Raw genomic sequence first — 21,389 nt, forward strand, 5'->3', positions numbered from 1 at the left:
GTGGTTAAGAGCATTGCCTGTTCTTTCCAAAGGTCCTGAGTTCAAATCCCAGCAACCACATGGTGGCTCACAACCATCTGTAATGAGGTCTGGTGCCCTCTTCTGGCCTGCAGACAAACTATTGTATACATAATAAATAAATATTTAAAAAAAAAGATTTTGTCTCAAAAACTAGCAAAAAACATTTACCAGTGCAAAGGTGCCCATCGTCGCTCATTAGAGCACGGTAAATCAAAACTACAGTGAAACAGGACCCCACACCTACGAAGAGGGCCGCTGTCAATGCACAGAAGATAATAAACACTCCAAGACCTGAAAGAAATCGGAACTCTGGCGCCTCCTGGGTGGGAATTATTAAAAGGAAAAGAGTATGGCAGATAGACTCTCAGAATATTAAGAATGGTTTTATTACCATGGAGTCCAGCAATTCTTTTTCTGGGCAGATACTCAAACGAATTGAAAGTACGACCAGGAGATATTTGCATGCTCAAGTTCTACAGTAGAGCCATTCACAATATAGAAAACATGGACAAGATCCAAGTGTCCATCGGCAGGTAGGGAATATGCCAGGTGAGATGTCCGCAGAATAGGACACTGTTCAGTTGTGAAGCAGAAGTTCTGACACATTTGAGTGTGCAACTAAGATTTCAAGATGTTCTGTAAAGCGAAATAAGCAGTAACAAAAAGGCAAGCACAGCCGGGCGGTGGTGGCGCACGCCTTTAATCCCAGCACTCGGGAGCAGGGGCAGGTGGATCTCTGTGAGTTCGAGGCCAGCCTGGTCTACAAGAGCTAGTTCCAGGACAGGAACCAAAAAGCTACAGAGAAACCCTGTCTCGAAAAATCCAAAGGGGGGGGGGGGAGAGAAAAAAAGGCAAGTACAATGTGACTCCACTAAGTGAGATATTTAGAGCAAGTGGTTGCTAGGAGCTGTGAGGAGAGGGAACAAGGAGCGATGCTGGGGGCGGGGGGGGGGCTTCAGTTTCTATGAGATGCAAAGGTTACAGATGGAGTTGCACACCAGCGGAGTGAACTGGACTCTGAAAATGATTAAGATGGCAGATTTTGCCAAGCGATGGTGGTGCGTGCCTTTAATCCTAGCACTTGGGAGGCAGAGCTAGAAAATAAAAATGATGGCAGATTTTACGCTATGTGAATTTCAATCATATTTTTTAAATGAAATATTTTTAAAATTTTAAATTGTTAAAATTTTAAAATAAAGAACTATTTTTGCCGGGCGGTGGTGGCTCACGCCTTTAATCCCAGCACTCGGGAGGCAGAGGCAGGCGGATCTCTGTGAGTTCGAGACCAGCCTGGTCTACAAGAGCTAGTTCCAGGACAGGCTCCAAAACCACAGAGAAACCCTGTCTTGAAAAACCAAAAAAAAAAAAAAAAAAAAAAAAGAACTATTTTTAAAATGAAGACAGTAATGCAGGTAGACTAAGCGATCGTTTGCATGTATAGCCAGCGGGTGGTTGAAGTGGTTCATCTGGAGGTAGGAAATACATGTCAAATAGTTCTTTGGAAAATCTAAACACTTACATTCTGTGATTTGTTTTGGCTTGTTTTTGTTTGTTTGTTTGTTTTTTGTTTTTTGAAACAGGGTCTTTATGTAGCCCAGGCTGGCTCCAATTCAGAATGAAGCCAACAATGGCCTTGCATGTTTGGTCTTTCTGCCTCTGTCCCCCCAGTATAGACACCACAGTGCTTGGTTTTTCCATGATGCTGGGAACTGAACCCAGGGCTCCATGCATGGCTAAGCAGGCCTCTACCAACTGAGCGGCATCCTCGCTCCCTCCTGTGGCCTCTCTAACAGAGCAGAAATAAGCTATTCTCTCTCCGGCTCCAGAGGACACTGAGCTCACATGACTGCCTTAGCCGGCTTCTGTAGCTGTGATAAAACGCTGAGATCACCGGTTGGAAAGGAATGATTTGCTTTGGCGCTCAGTCCCAGATCTCTTGGCTCTGCTGCTTTGGGACCTCGGGTTGGGTGGCATACGTGGCAGAGAGCCCTTGGCAGTCAGTAAGCAGAGGGGAAAGGGCTGGCGTCCCTCATTTCCCCTCAAGGAAACCTGAGTGTCCGGCAAAGGGAAGTTCTCCCACCCTACAAGAACCAGGTGAGTAGCTTTGTTAGAAGAGGGGCCGACTCCCCACACAGGCTAAGTTAGCTCTTCCTTGGAATGCTGGTCATCCGAGGACAAGCTGGCAAGCTAATGATGCCACTGCTTATGCAGCCAAACACAGTTCCTCTCTTCTTCCTGTGGCGAGAAGTGCAATCTAAAAGGACTGCTGAGGAACAAAGGGCAGTCTTTCTCTCTCCCGCTTCAGCTCCCTCCCTCCTCTCCTCATAAGTTTCAATAAACCTTGTGCCTGGCATGAAGCCTTTGGACGTTTTCTTTAGTTTCTCAGCAGTCCTAGCTCAGCTGTGATGTGGCCACCGCTCTTTCCATTCCCCTACCCCGTCAGTGGGTCGCACCATTTCCGAGTAATGCCACAGGCTGGCAACCAAGCTCTTCACTTAAGAGCCTTTAAGAAATATTTAAGACTCAATCCATAAATGTGCACGTGCACACACACACACACCCCTTTGTGGGTATGTTATAGAAGACTGATGCTTCTTGGGAAACAAGCACTGGGGAATCAAGTGTCTGAGTTCTCAGGACAGCGCTATCCTAACCCCTTTAAGGAACTCTCTGAAGGCTGCACAGACCTGAGAACAGTGTGCTCTGACTTTGAAGCAGAGACAGCTTTAGGAAGCCATTGAGTCCTTGCCTGTGGTGACCCCCTTCTCTGCAGGCACAGTTAGCACCCTGTTCCCTTAAGAACCAGCACTCGCGGGGCGGTAGTGGCGCACACCTTTAATCCCAGCACTCCGGAGGCAGAGGCAGGTGAATCCCTGTGAGTTCGAGGTCAGCCTGGTCTACAAGAGCTAGTTCCAGGACAGCTAGGACTGTTACGCAGGGAAACCCTGTCTCGGAAAAACAAAAACAAAACAAAGGAAGCAGCACTATTACCACCATGAGATGTGTCCTCTTTGCCTTAGGCAGGTGAAGACACCTTGAGAGACCATCTTAAGTACAGTCTCTTAGTCTCTCCTGCCCTACACTAGGATAGCTGCATGTTCTCTACACACACGCCATAGCACGTATATGCAGCTACTTGACTGAATAAATAAATGCAAAAGTAAAATTATTATATCTGTAATGAGTACTAACAATAAATTCTACCCTGACAGTTCCCACTAATGAGGAAGACAAACTAATAAGCAATTGAATCATATCCATAGTTCATGTTGCTTGGACCTAGAGGAAATAAGCTGGGGAGTGATGGAGAGCAGGTGGTCAAAGCAGGAATCTGCTAAGGGGACATTGCTGTGGTGGGATGTCAGGGGCTTAGACCTCACTTCATGCCAGATACGACCTACTGGGTCTATTTCTCGAGATTTCCGGAGCCAGCTGGTGGCTTACAGGGTCTTGCTGGATTCCAGAGTCCGGGCGCTGAAACCCACTGCCCATGCTGTCCCTCTTTCCCCTTTACTTGCAACCTTAGCTCAGGTGTGCATGGTCCCTAGAGGCAGCAGACCCAAGCCAGAGCATGAAACTCTCTGGGGAATGTGTCCAGTCTATCTGCTGGCCATGGCTAGGGAAGATTCCTAAATGTCGTCACAAGACCTGAAGCGTTCTAAAATGGTGCAAGAGGGAAGCTGTGGATTGCCAAGAACTGAAGTCCAAGCTACCTTGACCTGAATGAGGAACTCACATTAGCCACATCTGCGGCAGAGAAGGGGGTGGTGGTGCCTCAAGGGAGCACTGGTTTTCCTTGCAGGGTAAGAGGGCAGCCCCTCACAGTGGTGACAGAAAGTGCACTGAGTGAGAGCTCACTGGAGGGAGCAAGGGGACAGCAGGTGCAGGCAAAAGCACAGGGGACTGAAGAAGGTGCAAATTCAGGGCTCTTCCGAACCCTCCTGAAGCTTGTAGAAACCTGAAGACTGTTAGTATAACCAAGTACAGACTGGCTGCTCAGAGCTAGCCCACAAGTGGCAAGACTTCAGCTACACTGCAGCAAGAACCCCGGGCAGCTGTCACCTGGGAGGACAACCACAGGTGTCTCCCAGTTGCTTGGAAGTTACAAAGCAGGCCAGAGTAGCCAGCCAGTGAGCCTGTCTCTACCTGCCTAAGGTTGGAATTCCAAGTGTCCGCTCCATTCCAGTTTTGTTTTAAACACAGGTTTGGGCATTGAGCTCAGATCCTTGAGTTTGCAAGGCAAACACTTTACCAGCTGAGCCATTTCCTTAGCGCCTCTCATTTTGAGATTGGGTCTTACTGTGTAGCTCAGGCTGGCCCTGAACTCTAGATCCCTCTGAATGGCTGCTCCCAATCTGACACCCTGCCTGGCACTGTCGTCGTCACTTGTAGCAGAAACCAATAGCGTCTGTCATGTTGGGGGGGGGACGACTAAGCCTGATTTTCATCATTGCTGCCTCTCTGAACACGAAAAGAACAAGAAGAGGGAGAGGGTGGCCTGGAGACTAGCTGTCAGAGTTTCCCTTTGCTGCCTTTAAGGGCTGAAACTCAGGCTCAGTTGGTAGGACGCTTGCCTGGCATTTCATCATGGCTTCCATCTCTATCACCACTATACAGGTGTGGTGGCGCAAACCAGGAATCCTAGCACCGAGGTCGTTGCAGTAGGATCAGAAGTTCAAGGTCATCCTGGGCTACACAGAAAGTTTGAGGCCAAGCTGGGACACTCAAAGAACAAAAACTCGGGGCTGGAGAGATGACTCGGCGGGTAAAAGCACTTGTTGCTCTTGCAGAAGGCATGGGTTTAGTTCCCAGCACGGGGTGGTGACTCATAACCATGAGTAGCTTAAGTTTCAGGGAATCTGGGAACTTTGCCCTTTGCTGACCACTACAGGCATCAGGCATGTGCAGGGTGCACAGACACACATGCAGGCAAAATAATCATACATATAAAAAAATAAATCTAAAACAGTGTTGAAAAGCAAAGACATAAAAGCAGCCAAGTCTTGACTCCTTGTTGCAGCGGCAGACTCTTTGGTTGCTGGGCATGAAGTTTATTAAACCTACTGCTACTAATGGGTATACTTTGTATCTTCACTGCTGAAGGCAATGCCAAAATATTTTCATGTTCAATTAAAATGTGCAAATCTACCCACAAGATAGATTCTCAGGAACAGAATGTAGCTCAAAAGGCAAATATATCTACAGTCTCGGTGGATTCTATCAGGTTCTCCTCCGTAGCAGCTGCTCTGTTTTGTTCCTTTCCCTTCCCAGGAACACAGGAGAATACCTGTGTCTACAGAGCCTTGCTAACAGTGGGTTTTAAGCTGTTCACAGTTTTGCTTCCCTGAGAAGTAGGAAAGATACCTTGGTATCCCCATCAACCCCCTTTGATTTCCTTGGATTTTCAGACCAGGTCTCACTGTGCAGTCCTGACTGGCCTGGATCTTGCTATGTAGACCAGACTGGTCTCTATTGGAAGCATAGCATGAAGGTCCCTGTGCCCACAGATCTCCAGAGAAACCAGGAATGCTAAGCACACAGGATTGTCTTTCCAATGGGAAAGATGAAAAGCCTGTTCTTCCATCCAGAAGGCTGAGAACTGGACCTGATTAACAGCCTGGTGTTCTGGGTTATCTTTTGAGCCAGACCGTAGCAAACTCTTACAACCAAGACTGGAGGTGACTGATAATCTAAATGACCCTGATAGCCAGAGGCTTCCCCAAGCTCCACAACCAGGACCAGAGATGGCTATCAGCCCAAATGGCCTCTATGCTATCTGTATGATTGAGACCAGGACAGTCCCTTAGGCCCTTAAGCTAGTACAGGTGGCCTATCTCTAGAAGTCTTAGAGGGAATGACGCGTACCCTGAGTTGAGTTTCAGTGTAATTATGATTTCTTGTGCAAGGGGGATTGTATTTTTTTTCAAATTGTACTGGGCTTAACTATATCTGGAATAAACCACCTGCTATTAGACTCCCTGAAGTCTGGTTTTTATTCTTATCTCTTTGCAGGGTTCACTTCCCTGCAAGGACCTCCTCAGGCCTCAAACTCAGATATCATCCTGGCTTTGTTGCAATTAAAACCACACTACTACACCTGGCCTTGGTTTCCATTTGATTGGCATTTTTCGTTATGAGACAGGTTGAGCACCTGTCTATACATTTCAAAGTCATTTCTGTTTACTGTGAAATCTCCCCACATTTTCAGTGACTGTCTTCTACGTGCATAGCCATGCGCCTCCCCAGCCCCCACGACCCTGTAGCTAAAATCCCTTCCCAAGGTGAGATGCAGACAAGGCCTACCCTTTCTCCTGAGGCCCCAACCACAAACTGAGGCACAATTCTACCAAAGTTCACTCTGGGAAACCTATCAGATTATATGGGGCTTAGTTACAGAGCAGAGGTGAGGGGCTACTTACAGAAGTGTGGGTGCTCTTCCCCCAGATGTCTGCATTGGAAAGCCTTTACCCAGCAGGGACTGGGACCTCCGCAGCTACTCGCAGCAGCTCGGAGCCCTCTTGCCTGGTCTTCCAGCCTGCAAATACTCTCACTCTAGCCCCTTCCGGAGGCCAGGTGCTATTAAGTTGCATACAGCAAGGGGTAGGGAGCTGGCAGGATGCTCAGGTGGGGGTCTTGTGATCCTCCCTACTTCTCCATGAGGCCATGTGAACAATCAACGAACCCAGCTGCTATAATTCTTTGCAAGTGTGAGCAGCTGAACTCCCCAAGATTGTGATTGTTTGGCTCAGAGAATAATCAGTCACAACAACCTCACACACAAACACACAGAAAAGAAGATAAGACAAAAAGTTATTCATGTATTAGTCGGTTTGGGTTTCTTTTTTTTTTTTTAAATGGAGTCTTGCTCTGTTCCCCAGGCTGTTCTCCAGTTCCTGGGCTCAGGCAATTGGGCAATCCTTCCATCTTAACCTTCCGAGAGCTGGGGTGACAATTGTGTGCCAGCTTCCAGCTTCCATTCATGGTCTTAGATACTCTACTCCACCGAGTTGACACTCTGCAGCAGACTAGTTTCAGCCAGCTCTGCTTCATAATATTCTGGTTCTTTTTTTGAGACTGGCTCTCACACTGTAGATAAGCTGGTCTTGAACTTGTGAAAATCTTGCTGCCTCAGCCTCCTGAGTCCTAGGAATACAGTCAAGTGCCACCCACACCCAATTCCGTAGTTGATATTTTTAAGAGGACATACATAATGCTGTGTTCGGAAGCACCGATCTTTTGTTTTACAGTGACGTTTATTTATTTGTGTGCACATGCGTGCCTGGGTTCAGAGTGTGCGTGTGGATGTCGGAGGATAACTTTCTTGAATATGTCCTCTCCTTCTATCATGTGAGTTCCCAGGAATCGCGATCAGATCATCAGCCTTGGTGGCAAGTGCCTTACCCGTGGAGCAATCTCACCAGACCCCAATATGATTGCTAATGCGAAGGGAAATCACTAGGAATTACAAATCCTGAAAAGCGTAAAACAGAACCCCCCCCCACTTACACTATTGACACGAGTGTATGTCTTCCTGTTTTTCTTAATATGACTTTATTTATACAATGCACATCACCAAAGTTGTTAAAGGTATTCCAAAAACATACTTATTCTTGCTGGAGTATTTGTAGTATGGATAATAAAAACCCAGAGACAGATATTGGGGTTCAACCTGAAGATCAGAAAAGCAAAGCAGCCAAGCCACCATAAAGGTCTTACCTCTGAAATCGTCAGACTGAAAAAGAGAGAGTTCCTGTTTCATCATGCCTTATATTCCTCTCTAGTGCTGGAATTAAAGGTGTGTGCTACCACTACCTGACCTATATGGCTGACTAGGGTGGCTGTTTTGCATTCTGATCTTCAGGCAAGCTTTATTTATTAAAACACAAAGAATATACCACTATAAGTATTCTTATACTACATTATATGATTTAGAAAAAGTATTTTCTGTTCCTATAAAATAATACTTGCTTGCTTGCTTGTTTGTTTTGTTTTGTTTTGTTTTGTTTTTTTGAGACAGGATTTCTCTCTGTGTAGCCCTGGCTGTCCTGGAACTCACTATGTAGACCAGTCTGGTCTCAACTTAGGGATCCTCCTGCATCTGCCTCCCAAGTGCTGGGATTAAAGGTATGAGACACCACTACCACCTGGATACTTTAAGAATAGTACAAATAACATGTTAATGTATATTTTTAATTTGTAATTAATCTGATTATTTGTTTAATGTAGATTATTTGACACAAATTTTCTGAGTCAATTGGCATAATTAGTTTATAGGTTTTTGTGTAGTGTTTTGTTTGTCTCTTGCAGCTCAGGCTGGCCTCAAACTCTCCACATAGCCTGGTCAGGCACTGAACTCCTAATCCTCCTGCCTCTATCTCCCAACTGCTGAATTATAAGCATGCACCACACTTGGATTAAAGGGGCCGTCCCACCTTTGTTTGGAATACAGGCTTTTGATATATAAGACTGTCTTAGTCAGTGTTCTATTGTTGTGAGGACACACCATGACCACGACAACTTTTATAACAGGAAAACATTTAATTGGGGGCTGGCTTATAGCTTCAAAGGTTTAGTCCATTATCATCATGTTGAGACATGATGGCGTGGAGGTAGACAAGGCGCTGGAGAAGTAGCTGAGAGTTCTACATTTGGATCTGCAGGCAACAGAAAAGAGCCACTGGTCCTGGCTTGGGCTCTTGAAACCTCAAGGCCCCTACCCAGTGCTGCACTTCCTCCAACAAGGCCACACCTACTCCAGCAAGGCCACACCTCCTCATCTGTTCAAATAGTGCTACTTCCAGGTGACCAAACACTCAAACCTATGAGTCTTTCTGGGGGGAAGGTGGGAGTTTCAGACCATCACATTAACCAAACTGCATTCTGGGAAGGATGCTGCCAAAGCCTTCAGAGGAAGTTTAATTCACAGAAGTCAGGCATGGTGACACTCACCTTTAATCTCAGCACTAGAGAGACAGAGCCAGGCCCATCTCTGTGAGAAGGAGGCCAGCCTGGTCTACATAGAGAGTTTCAGGCTAAGGCCAACCTGAGCTGTACCGTAAGACCCTGTCTCAGAGAAGGGGGAAGGGGAGGAGAGAGAAGAAGAGCGGTGAAGGAGCTGGGTGTGGTGACACACATTAGGAGCCAGCACTTAGGAGTCTGAAACAGAGAGATCATGAGGCCAGCTTGAACTCCACAGCTAGCCTGAAGCCAGTCTTAGCTATATATAAGAATGTGCTGACCAGTTTAAGGTCGGCTTGACTCAAGTTAGAGTCATTTGGGAAAAAAGACTTTCCATTGAGAATATGCCACTAGAGTTGCCTATGGCAAGCCTGTAGTACATTTTCTTGATTGATGATTGATGTGGGAGGGCCCAGATCACTGTGGACTGTGTCACCCCAGGGCTGGTGGTCTTGGGTGGTAAGAAAGCAGGTTGAGCAAGCCATGAGAAGCAAATCAGTAAGCAGCTCCCCTCCATGGCCTCTGCTTCAGTTCCTGCCTCCAGGTTTGTGCCTTCAGTTCCTGCCCTGACTTCCTTGGATGATGAACTACAAGCTATAAAATGAAACAAACCCTTTCCTCCCCAGGTTGCTCTTGGTTTTGGTGTTTATCACAGCAATAGAGAACTAAGATAAAGAGTAATGGAGAAATTAATTTTAAAAGTCAGTCATGGTGGCACAGGAGGCCTCAGCTTGTTGAGACATATGATCTTGGGCTCAGGGCCTGCAGTCTAGGATAGATACCAAAACTATACCTCAGGGGAAAGGTGGGAGCAGTAAGATAGCTCAGCAGGTAAAGGAGGAAGAGGCAAGAGGAATGCTGCAAGTTCAAGACTAACCTGGGCTACACAGTAAGACTCTATCTTAAAAATATTAAATTAATAATAATAATATTAATAATAGACTGGGGCCCAACTTAATGGCAAAGCACTTGCTCAAGACCCTGGTCCCATTCCCAGAAGCAAAAAAGAAGAAGAGGAAAGAGTTTGCTATCTTAGGACATGACAGAAGTTTTAAAAAAATCAATGATGGCGCACACCTTTAATCCCAGCACTCGGGAGGCAGAGGCAGGTGGACCTCTGTGAGTTTGAGGCCAGCCTGGTCTATAAAGAGAGTTTGAGGACAGCCAGGGTTATTGCACAGAGAAACTCTGTCTCAGAAAACAAAGCAGCAACAACAAATCAGTGAACTAGTCCTCAGCCAGTAACACTAAAAATCTAACAAAACCCCAAAACTGTTCAATGATAAATTCACTGCAGAAAAAGCCCATACAACATGACTGATGTGCCGTGTAAACACTGTGGGCAGATAGGTGATAGAAATATAGAATCATACACAGGCACACACAACAACTTCAGAATAATGGTTGCCTCTAAGCACAGAGGATAAAAAGAAAAAGACTTTGGCTGTATCTGATGTTTTGTTCTTTAAAAATATTTTATTATTCTCAAAAAAAAAGAACAAAACCAAAAAAATGTGTTATTGGGGGCTGGAGAGATGGCTCAACAGTTAAGAGCACGGCTGCTCTTCCACAGTGCCCAAGTTCAATTCCCAAAATCCACATGGCAGCTCACAACTGTGTGTAACTCCAGTTCCAGGGGATCTGGCACCTTCACAAAGAAAGACACACAGGCAAACACCAGTGAACATAAAAATAAAAATTACTATCGGAGCATTGTGAGGGTGTGTAAGTACATGCCATGAGCGTGTGGAAGTCAGAGGCAGCTTTATGGAGTTGACTCCCTTTTTCTGTGGGTCCCGGGGTTTGAACTCAGGTCATCAGGTTTGTGAGGCAGTCACCTCTACCTGCTGAGCCACCTCACCAGCCCTCTTCATGATTTGTTTTGTTTTCCATTTGTTGGTGACAGGGTCTCACACTATCGCTCTGGCTAACCTGGTGCTCATGATGTAGCCCGAGCTGGCCTCAAACTTGTACCCACACACCAGGAAACTTTTCTAAAGCATCTTTCACAGTTGGCAGTTTCAGGTGCCGTGGACTGCTTTGTGTTAGAGACAAACTTTATTTTATGCGTTCTTAAATTTTATGTATATGTGTGTGGCCCTGAGAATATGTACACCTCTTGTGTGCAGGAGCCCTTGGAGGTAAAAAGAAAGTATGGGTTCCCTGGAACTGGTTTTACAGGCCACTGTGAGCACTGTAGGGTTCTGGGAACCAAACTTGAATGTTTTACAAGAGTAGAAAACACTTTTAACCACTATTAACCACTGACTATCTCTCTGGCCTAGACACGGACTTTCAATTTATTGTACCACTTGTTGACTTGATTATTCTATTTATCAACAGAATAGGACTCCTCTCCTGCAGGGGTAATTCAGGATGAAACCTATGACCTGACTGAATCTTTACTGCACAATAGATGATTAAGATTCCAAAGCGTGGGACCAGCAAGATGGTTCAATGGGTAAAGGTGCTTGTGCGGCACCTGCGGGCCCTGGATTCCGTCCCTGGACATACGTGGTGGGAGGAGAGAACGCGCTCCCTCAAGTTGTCCTCTGACCTCCACACACACAGTTGCGTGTGCGCGTACAAAGTGCGGACTGTGGAGACCTCCACACACTCATCACGATGGTAGCAGGGGTCTCTCACAGACAGATTCCCGCTCAGCACATAGTCACCACAAGGTGGGCAGAGTACACGAAGCAGTTTCCACAGAGCTCAGTCTCTGGGAGGTACCAGAGCTCAGCTGGAGAGGGTGCTGTGTGCTCCAGCGCAGTCCTTACCACATGCTTCATATATGTTTCTTCCTCCCGTGTGGAATGGACGGAAGTGATGACCAGTGGTCACTTCTCAGGCTTTCTCCTCTGGGTGGACTGTGGTCACACAAAGGTTCTTGCAATGGAAACCTTTACCATCGCAGTGGCATTGAATGGGTTTTTCTTTCATAGTCCCAGAGCCGTGCCTTGGCCGTAGCCCTTACTCTACATCACACTGTGGAGTCTCTCTAGCTCCACTTGCAGGGAGTGCTTGCAAACTCCCGGACACCCTCACACCTGACGCCTCTCTCCTGTGGGCTTGGGTGATAAGCATGGAGGTCTGTGTTTCAACAGCTCTAGTGCACGTGGCGATCAGAACTGACTGAAGTCCTTGCTACACTTAGCACCTTGTCACCGTTTCTCTCTTCTGTAAATTCTGGTGAACTGCAGAATAGAACTCTGGTGGAATAGTTTCTGTGTGAACTCCGAGTTGGTGTTGTGACTGAAGCTTCAGTCACAGGTCACACTCAAGTTTCTGTCCAGTGTGGACACTGCCGGCATGCAGTCTGGAACTCTGACTGAAGCCCTGGCCACACTCCTCACACACCAGAAGTTTCTTTCCTGTGTGGATACGTGGATGACAGTGAAGATCTGGCTAGAGGAACACTCACCACACTCCACAGTCCGAGTCTCTTCCCTGTCCAGAGATAGGGGAGCTCCAAGAATGAGAAAATGCTTCCAAAGACGAATCTGCAATTAAAACTCTTAGTGGAAGCTGCAAGAAGTGGACTGGAGGGGGCTGGAGAGATGGCTCAGTGGTTAAGAGCATTGACTGCTCTTCCAGAGGTCCTGAGTTCAATTCCCGGCAACCATATGGTGTCTCACAACCATCTGTAAAGAGGTCTGCTGCCCTCTTCTGGCCTGCAGACATGAACCAGGATTTATCCCTACCACTTATTGACTTTTTGGGAACCCATTCTCTTTGCATGGAAACCTTGCTCAGCCTACATATAGTAAGGAGAGCCTTGGACATTTCCCAAAGCAATGTGCCTGACCCTCTCTGAGGAGTGAAAGGGGGATGGGGTGAGGGAAAAGGTGAAGGGAATGGGAGGAGAGGAAGGAATGGGAAGGGGATTGATATATAAAATGAAAAAAAGATAGTTTGTTTTCTTTCTAAATAAAATAAAATAAAGAATGTATAGCTACCCTGAGAAGAAGAAAAAAGAGTTGCTGTGGTCACAGCAATAGAAGCCCCAATTAAGAGCCTGTCCTGGAACTAGCTCTTGTAGACCAGGCTGGCCTTGAGCTCACAGAGATCCACCTGCCTCTGCCTCCTGAGTGCTGGGATTAAAGGCATGCGCCACTACCACCTGGCTATTGACTAACTCTTACATATTAATTTAACTCATCTCTATTAATCTGTGTATCGCCACGTGGCAGTGGCTTACAGGCAAAGTGTCAGCACTTTGGAGTGGAGGCTCCATGGCTTCTCTCCTGAGAAGCCTCCTTCTTCCTCCCAGGTTTCAGTTTAGTTTTCCCGGCCTACCTAACTTCTGCCCTGCTATAGGTCCAGAGCAGTTTCTTTATTCATTAATGGCAATCACAGCATACAGAAGGCAATCCCACATCACTGTATACTTTCAGGTTTGTCTAACCTGCTGCCCAAAGGCTGTGTGTACCCGCAGATATCTGTGAATACAACCCAAAACAAAGCCATAAACTTACTTAAAATATTATGAGATCTGTGATTCAAGGTTTTTGTAGTTTGGGACTGGAGAGATGGCTCAGTGGTTAACAGTACTGGCTTCTCTTTCCAGAGGTCCTGATTTTAGTTCTCAGCACCGATGTGGTGGCTCACACCCATCTATAGTGGGATCTGATGCCATCTTCTGGTGTGCAGGCAAACATCCAGACAGAACACTGTATACATAACAAATAAATCTTTTTAAAAAGATTTTTGTAACTTGATTATGCAGTTCTCAAGTGTGAACATTGTAGATGACAGTATCATGTTGCAACATCAAAAGGCTGAACATGTTTGAATCAAGAATTCTCTCATTAGGGTGGGATGTAGCGTGTACCTTTAATCCCAGCATTCGGGGAGGCAGAGACAGGTGTATCTCTGTGAGTTCAAGCCCAGCCTGGTCTACATAGTGAGTTCCAGAACAGTCAGGGCTACATAGTGAGACTCTGTCTTAAAAAACAAAAACAAAAACCGTTCTAAGATACACATGAAACATGAATGAATTTTATGTTTAGAGATTGGCCCCACCCCCAGTGTATCTGTATAGATCAAGGTAAGTCCAAAATGAGATAAAACCAGAAACGTTAAACCCTTCTGGAGTCAGCACAATCTATACAGCCCCAAAGATTAGTAAGAAAACTAGAGCATAATGTTAAAGGGCATAAGCATTGCTGTGGGCTGGGATCTGCTACTTATGAGCACCAGGAGCTTGGAGGAGTAATTTAACCCTTCTAAGTCTCAGGTTTTTATCTCACACAGTGCTTAGCACAATGCCTGGCCCACTGGCTACTCCTTAGTAGGTGGGGAGAATCATGATTCCTTTTCCAGTCTCCAAGTGTGTGTGTTCATGTACATATACCTACCCATAGGTGCACACTATGTGTGAGGAGGCCAGAGCTTAACATCAGGTGTCTTGCTCTATCACTCTTCACTTTGTTTTTTCGAGACAGGGTCTCTTGCTGAACCTGGAACTGGCAAGACTGACTGACCACAAAGCTTCAGTGACCTGCCTGTCTCTCCCCAGTCAGTACTCAGCACTCTCCTACCCACTGCACCCACTTTTAAATGCATGCTAGCGATTGAACTCAGGTTCTCATGCTTCATAGTAGGCACTTGGCCAAATGAACTGATTCCCCAGCTCCAACGTTAGCTAGTTTATCTCTTACTATAATGCTTAATCTTTTTTTTAAAACTTACATTCATCTAGTGTGTGCAGAGATCAGGATATTTGGTTCTCTTTCCACTATGTAGGTATGAGAAATTGGTTCTTTCCACTATGTAGGTATGAGGAATTGAACACACACACACACACCATCCACTGACTTTTACAAATTCCCCAACATTGTCTCTATCATATCCTTAATTCCCACGTGATAGCCATTCAGTTTGTTTCTCCTGCTTCTTTGGTGATGTTTGAGATAAGGGTTCCCCTGTTTTATGGTACACTGGAAATGTGTCCCCTTTAAATAGACAAATGGCATTCAAGGCACCTTGAAGAAAGAGCAGGTTCTTTAGACATGTGATAGGCAAATTCCAGGTGGAAGTGGGTTCCTTATTCTGGCCACCCAGGGACTTCCAGTGTCAGCTGACAGGAAAGATGTGTGCATTTCCGGGGAACAAAGGCAGAGCTTATTATGTTTACAGTGTTTTCCTAGTGGGTGGGGCTACAAGGTAATATGTCTTTGCTATGGAAACTATGTAGTTTAAATTCACCTGGAGCCAGACCATAATTCAATGTCAAGGAAAGCATAGCTAGTTCCCCTTTGTCTAGCTAGAGCTTGCTCTCCCCTCCCCAACCTGTGTTAATCCTTCCAGCAGTGGCCTGTCACCAGGAGGGGATGAGGTCTCCTGTCTTCAGGCTGAGCCCTGGCCTCCTAGAGTGACTAATGTCTTAAAGAGACAGACTATAATCTAACTATGTTGGTTTTCTGCTATATGAAAAAGGAAGTCCTGGCCTGTCGTCTTTTAGGACTTACCCTTTCACCTAGTGTTGCTAAGATTCATGCAGTGTTACATACCATTGCGGCTCATGTTCCGGTTGACATATATCATTTCATTCACTGGTGACGGGCACTGGGATAGTTTCTAGGCTTTGTGAAAGTATATTTTTCATATTTCCTGTTGCATACATATGAATTTCCCTTGACATATGCCCAGGAATGATACTACTAGATCATATAATGTATGAATACTGTTATTCCATATATATCTTTCATCTAATGTTTTCACTTCTCTGATTTCTTCTCACATCACCTAAGACTACTAACTATGTTTATTTTAAATTCGTGGCCTGCTTGCTCTATTAGCCCCATTTCTAAAGTGTTGATGCATGATCTTTTTTTTTTAAATATTTATTATGTATATAACATTCTGCCTCAATGTATGCCCGCACGCCAGAGCAGGGCGCCAGATCTCAGTACAGATGGCTGTGAGCCACCATGTGGTTGCTGGGAATTGAACTCAGGACCTCTGGAAGAGCAGCCAGTGCTCTTAACCGCTGAGCCATCTCTCCAGCCCTTTGATGCATGATCTTAAAGAATTGTGACACTACACAACCATGTGTAGTACAGTGGTCATCTATAAAGGACTGAGATCAGCAAACACACAAACATCAATTCAATAGTTCTAGAGAGCATTTCATTTTTATTATGAAAAAATGTAAAAAAAATGCATCAAGAAAAAAATAAAAAATGTCAGAACCCAAGTAATTTTCTTGAGGAAAGAGTGATCAGTGAGGGACACCCTTGCTGCAGACATGACACACATCTGCTTCTCTGCAGTTCATCTCAGAGTGCAAGGTCACTATAATCCCAATCTCTCCATTCATTCCTGATCTTGGCCCCGCATTGGAATATTATTAAAGGTCGGGGACGGAAAAATTAAAACCTTATCCACAAAATCCAACTGAGAGACCGACCCTTTCACACGGGAGTATTAAGAGTAGAAATGATCAACATTTCTGAAAACATAACTTCCATTTATTTCAACTTCTTGGCTTTGGGCTCCAGTGAAGAGCTGAGAACTCCACAGCCCCTCCTCCACTCACAGATGTCAACATAGTCACAGGTCCGACACTTCCACGCCTCTTCCACATCAACACCTTGAGGAGCTCGGCGACCCATCCAGTAGGCCACATAATGCTGCACTTGGCTTTTCACTTCTTTCTCGTCAAAGGCTACAATCTCTGTGCCCAATACAGCGGCAGTCTCTTGATGGACGTACTCGAGTTTTAGTGTATCGATAGCTGGGAGATCAGACAGTGTAAGAGACAAGAAAACCAGTTCCATGAGGTCACTCAAAGATTTCACAGAGAAGCCTCCTTGCCGGGCATGCCTCAGGACTGAAGGCCCCAGTGGTGTGTCTAGACACAATTTTGTATGGTGGATTAGGCTTGCAGGAATCACTTTTCCTTGTACCATGGCATCAAAGATATATTTGTATAGGCTAACTTGAAAATAGTCTTTCTTTTTCTGAGCTGGCAGAGGGAGCACTGGGCGTTTTCGCGTCTTGAGTTCAGTGAGCTCCAGTTCCCCCTTGGCTGTGTAGTGCAACTCATCAATCACTCCAACAAGAAATACTCCCTCCACTTCCCCAAACACGGGAAACTCTCTGATGCGCCCTTCTGACTGGAGGGTAGGAACCATTGACAGTATGTTCAGAAACTTGACTGCCCAAGCGTCTTCTTTAGTGGTGACGGGGACAGTCACAAGATCATGAAGTTCTAACTCTTTTGCTAGGTGGATGCTAGCACCAGTGTCCAAAACAGCTGCCTTCTCAGGGGTCGAGAAAGCAGGAAGTTCCTTTCCGTATACCACCTGCAATTCACACCAGTTCTGAGCACACAGGTCAGTGACATATAAGTATTTCAGCTGGAATCTCTCCATGGGTGACGAGACATCCAGTCCATTTTTCCTGGGCTGCAAACTTACAGGTCTGTCATCCTTTTCAGGGAGTTCAGAAGAAGGACCAGCCTTGCTAGGTGGGACCGTTGGTTCCTTGGCATCTTCCAGGTCCAGAAACTCCACCAACTCCGAGTCACTCAAGTCTGAGAACCCTGAGGCTTCTGCCGACGCAGACTCCTCTTCCCCAGTCTCAGCCATGGTACAGTTCTAGACTGAACAAGGAGGGACCTACGTAACACACCAAACATCGTCAAAGACTTGTACATTCCTCTGAGACTAAAAGAACCATGATATTGGTTGACTGATTTATCCATTCATTTCAGTACTGGGAACTGAATCCAGGGCCTTATGTGTGCTAGGCAAATGTTCTACTCCTAAACTGCATCCCCAGCCCTAAGACTCCAATTTACTTATGACCCATTAGTAAACACGAGGACACTTTATGAGTCTTTGTATTCATGTTCCAGTCACCCACGTCTTTTTTTGTTTTCACTTCTACAGATAGAATCCTGGACACTGCACAAGGTAACTAAGCGATGTGCCCCTGACAGCAGAACTGTTTTTGTTTGACTCATGGGTCTGCCACTAACACATTGTGGATGAATTTAGGCAAATCTTATTTTTCTTAGCCTTGAATTCACTGAGGCTTGCCTATTTTACTTCAAAACTCTACAGAATATTATTTCACTAACATTAATGACTATAGGTCTTGAGACATATTAATGATGAGAAAAAGCTCTTAGTGAATTTTTAACTTACCCTTACTAGCCATGCGTGGCAGGGCATACCTGTATTCCCTGCACTTGGGAGATGGAAGAAGGAGAAGGTCTCACAACTACATAGCCAAGTTGTGTTTGAGTCCCACTTGGGCTACATTAGACAATATCTCAGAACAATAGCAAAAAAAGAAAAGAAAACAACACACACACACAAATTACCCTTATGACCTGATAAATGATCTTCTTTATACAAACTGGTGTTAGCCACTACACTAGTGCTTGCCACTCATTTTTTTCCTCTCTCAGTAAGAAATTATCTTATGATGAAAAAGGCCTACTATGACCCAGATGGTGGTGGCGCACGCCTTTTATCCCAGCACTCGGGAGGCAGAGGCAGGCGGATCTCTCTGAGTTTAAGGCCAGCCTGGTCTACAAGAGTGAGTTCCAGCCCGTGTTGTTACAGAGAAACTCTGTCTAGATAAAAACAAAACTAATAAATATTTATTAATATCTACATTAAATATTTAATATATGTGAACATACATGTTTAAAAGTGAATAGGTACAGCTAGAAATTTTAGGTGAAAAAGAATGAGATGTTCAGAAAACACCAGGTCAGCATCAAGAGTCCACAGATTTTGAAACTAATTCTGAAAAATCCAGTAGAATCTCCTAGTATGCTGCTTGTTTCTTGAATAATCCTGGGCACGTTAAATAAAATTCTGATGCTACCGGCACATCTTTAGAATGTAGAATTGGTAGGCTAATCCTTCTACATCTACTCGGCTAAACCAGTGCACATTAACGTGGCTTTCCTTCCCCTTTCAAAGGCAGTGATGAGTCTATGTATCTGTTCGCTCTGAAAAACGATAACTTTAGGAGAGCAGGAGCTCGTACTCACCTGGGCCTTGGTCGATTCCCTCCTAGGGGAAGGGCGTGCATTAAAATGGCAAAGTGAGGAAGACAGGCCTGACCACGCCCTCATCTTACGGCGTTTCTACTTGAGTGACACTGCAGGGTCAGCTGCCTACCATAACTCGGAGCACTGGCCTCTCCAGGGCAAGGTCTCCGTGCCTTCCCATTCCCCAGTGCCTGCACTAGGCGCTCAGTCCCAGCGGCAGCCCGAGGTCGGAGGCCCTGCCTCGCTGATGGGTGCCGGCCGCCTGCCACTGCCTTTACCGTCCCGGGCCTTCCACGCGGGCAGACGTGTGCTTTCCACTCAGCCCCCGAGTCCCTGTCCCCCGGGTGAGCCCCGCGCACCCTCAATGTACTGAGCCCACAGGTCAGGGCTCGGATCGAGCCAGGCTCAATATACAAAGCTCAGGAGCCTCGTTCAAGGGACCATACCCATCCGCTTGACTACAATCCCAGAATTCCTAGCGGCGGTCCGAGGACCGCCCCTTTCCGGAGCTATGGCCCCACCCCCCGATGTCCCGAGACTAGGGCTGCGCTGCACCTAAAGCCGGCTGCACTTGTGTACACTGCAGTATCTAAAGTCCTTTAGCCCTGGAGGCCCTAGCTGTCACTTTTCCGTCTCTTAACGACCGCGAGCCCGAAGAGAGAAAGCGGAGGTCACCTCGCTGTCCCCAGTGCTGCTGACTTTTGACACCCTTGGACCCGAATCCGGATCTTAGCATCTGGCACCAGCTTTCCCAGTTTAAGGAACCCTTACGAACTCAAACTTCAAAGACTTTAGCGCTCCTGTTGTTCGTCCTTTTTTCTTTTTCTTTTATCCCTTTTATTGGCCTCCAATTGGGATACTCCTGCCTCTGCTCTTTCAGTGCTGGGATTACAAGCATGCCCAGATTCTTTCTTTAAGATTTTTTTAAAGTGTTTGTTTTTATGTGTATGGATATTTTGCCAGCAAGTATCTGCACCACGTGCCTGCCTGGTGCTCCTTAGAAGCCAAAAGAGGGGTCCGATCTCCTGGAACTAGAGTTAGAGGTTTGAGAGCCACATGGGCGTGTGGAAACAAACCCTGATCCTCTGCAAGAGCAGCTAGTGCTCTTAACCTCTGAGCCATCCCTCCAGCTCCAGTTGTTTCTATTTTTGAGAAATACTTTCCAGGGGGCTGCAGAGATGGCTCAGAGGTTAAGAGCACTGCCTGCTCTTCCAAAGGTCCTGAGTTCAATTCCCAGCAACCACATGGTGGCTTACAACCATCTGTAATGAGGTCTGGTGCCCTCTTCTGGCCTTCAGGCATACCCACAGACAGAATATTGTATACATAATAAATAAATAAATATTTAAAAAAAATACTTTCCAGCCCATGGTGACCCATACCTAAAATCTCAGCACTGGGATTTTAGACTTGAGTCTAAACTCCTAAAAGTTAAGGTCTGGTTTTTTGGTTCATTTAGTAAATTCAGTCAAAAATTCAAGGGTTTGTATATATATAGTGTATATATAGTATATATAGTGTTCTCTGTTCTGTGGAAGGACGAAGGGATGCCAAACGGGCAGAAAAAGGAAACTGCATAGATGAGGACTAAAACCAATGAAATACTCAACATGACAGGAGCAAAGATAAAGAGAGACACATGTGCTTCTCCCTTTGGTACTGTTGAGGCAATGGACTCAGAGAAATTAATTTCCCAAAATCTCATGCTGGAGGAAGAGAAATGATGCAGCATCATGCTATCCAGAGATTTGCCTTCCAGGAGCAGACTTCACATGATCCTTAGAACTTGTCAGACCACCCTGCAGGAAGCACGAGCTGGGACAGTGGGCAGGACCATCCCTTGACCAGGACAGCTTAGTTGTGCATCCCTCTTGGTCTCTATTTAAACCTCAACTTCAGCTGGGTGCTGGTGCACACCTCTAATCCCAGCTCTCAGAAAGCAGAGGCAGGTGGATCTCTGAGCTCAAGGCCAGCCTGGTCTACAGGGTGAGTTCCAGGACAGGCAGAGCTACACAGAGAAACCTTGTCTCCAAAAACCAAAAACAAACCTACACAGCATGTTAGGATCCAAAGATGGTCTTGGGAATCATTAGACCTCTGTCCCTCTTTCCGTAGTGACCCCATTGCACGAATCCCCTTTCTCTGCTTCTTTAAGGGAATATGAAAGGTGAGTGGCTGAGCTTAGCCTGATAATGCTAGGAAAATCCAGTAATATGACTGGATATTTGGGGACCACAAAATCTTTATGGCAAAGCCAAAATGTGTTGGGATGGAAACAGTGCTAAAGGTTCTGCACTTAGATAAGATGACCTCTTCCGGCACTTAATCATAAACTGAGGGGTTCTAAGCGATAACGATAGGGAGGGAGGGTTGGTATGTCATTGTAACAGCA

General features: G+C 45.8%; 1 protein-coding gene across 2 annotated transcripts; it reads right to left on the bottom strand.

The window, feature by feature from the left end:
- Window positions 1-16,095: 16,095 nt before the first annotated feature.
- On the bottom strand, window positions 16,096-19,470 carry Exo5 (exonuclease 5). Of its 2 annotated transcripts, none has more exons than XM_075946045.1 (2): window positions 18,998-19,470; window positions 16,096-17,590 (listed from the first exon to the last, which is right to left on the bottom strand). In XM_075946045.1, the coding sequence occupies exon 2, from the start codon at window positions 17,574-17,576 to the stop codon at window positions 16,455-16,457; it is 1,122 nt and encodes a 373-aa protein (XP_075802160.1). In that variant the 5' UTR covers window positions 17,577-17,590; window positions 18,998-19,470; the 3' UTR covers window positions 16,096-16,454. The 2 variants fall into 2 exon arrangements, with proteins under 2 accessions (XP_075802160.1, XP_075802159.1); XM_075946044.1 differs by having other exon boundaries at window positions 16,096-17,606; window positions 18,998-19,465.
- Window positions 19,471-21,389: the final 1,919 nt, after the last annotated feature.

This window comes from Microtus pennsylvanicus, chromosome 13, assembly GCF_037038515.1.
Source record: "Microtus pennsylvanicus isolate mMicPen1 chromosome 13, mMicPen1.hap1, whole genome shotgun sequence".
Taxonomy (NCBI): Eukaryota; Metazoa; Chordata; class Mammalia; order Rodentia; family Cricetidae; genus Microtus; species Microtus pennsylvanicus.

Excerpts from the sequence above, each read along its gene's own strand:
- Exo5 (XM_075946045.1), bottom strand. The coding sequence starts at position 17,576 with ATGGCTGAGACTGGGGAAGAGGAGTCTGCGTCGGCAGAAGCCTCAGGG.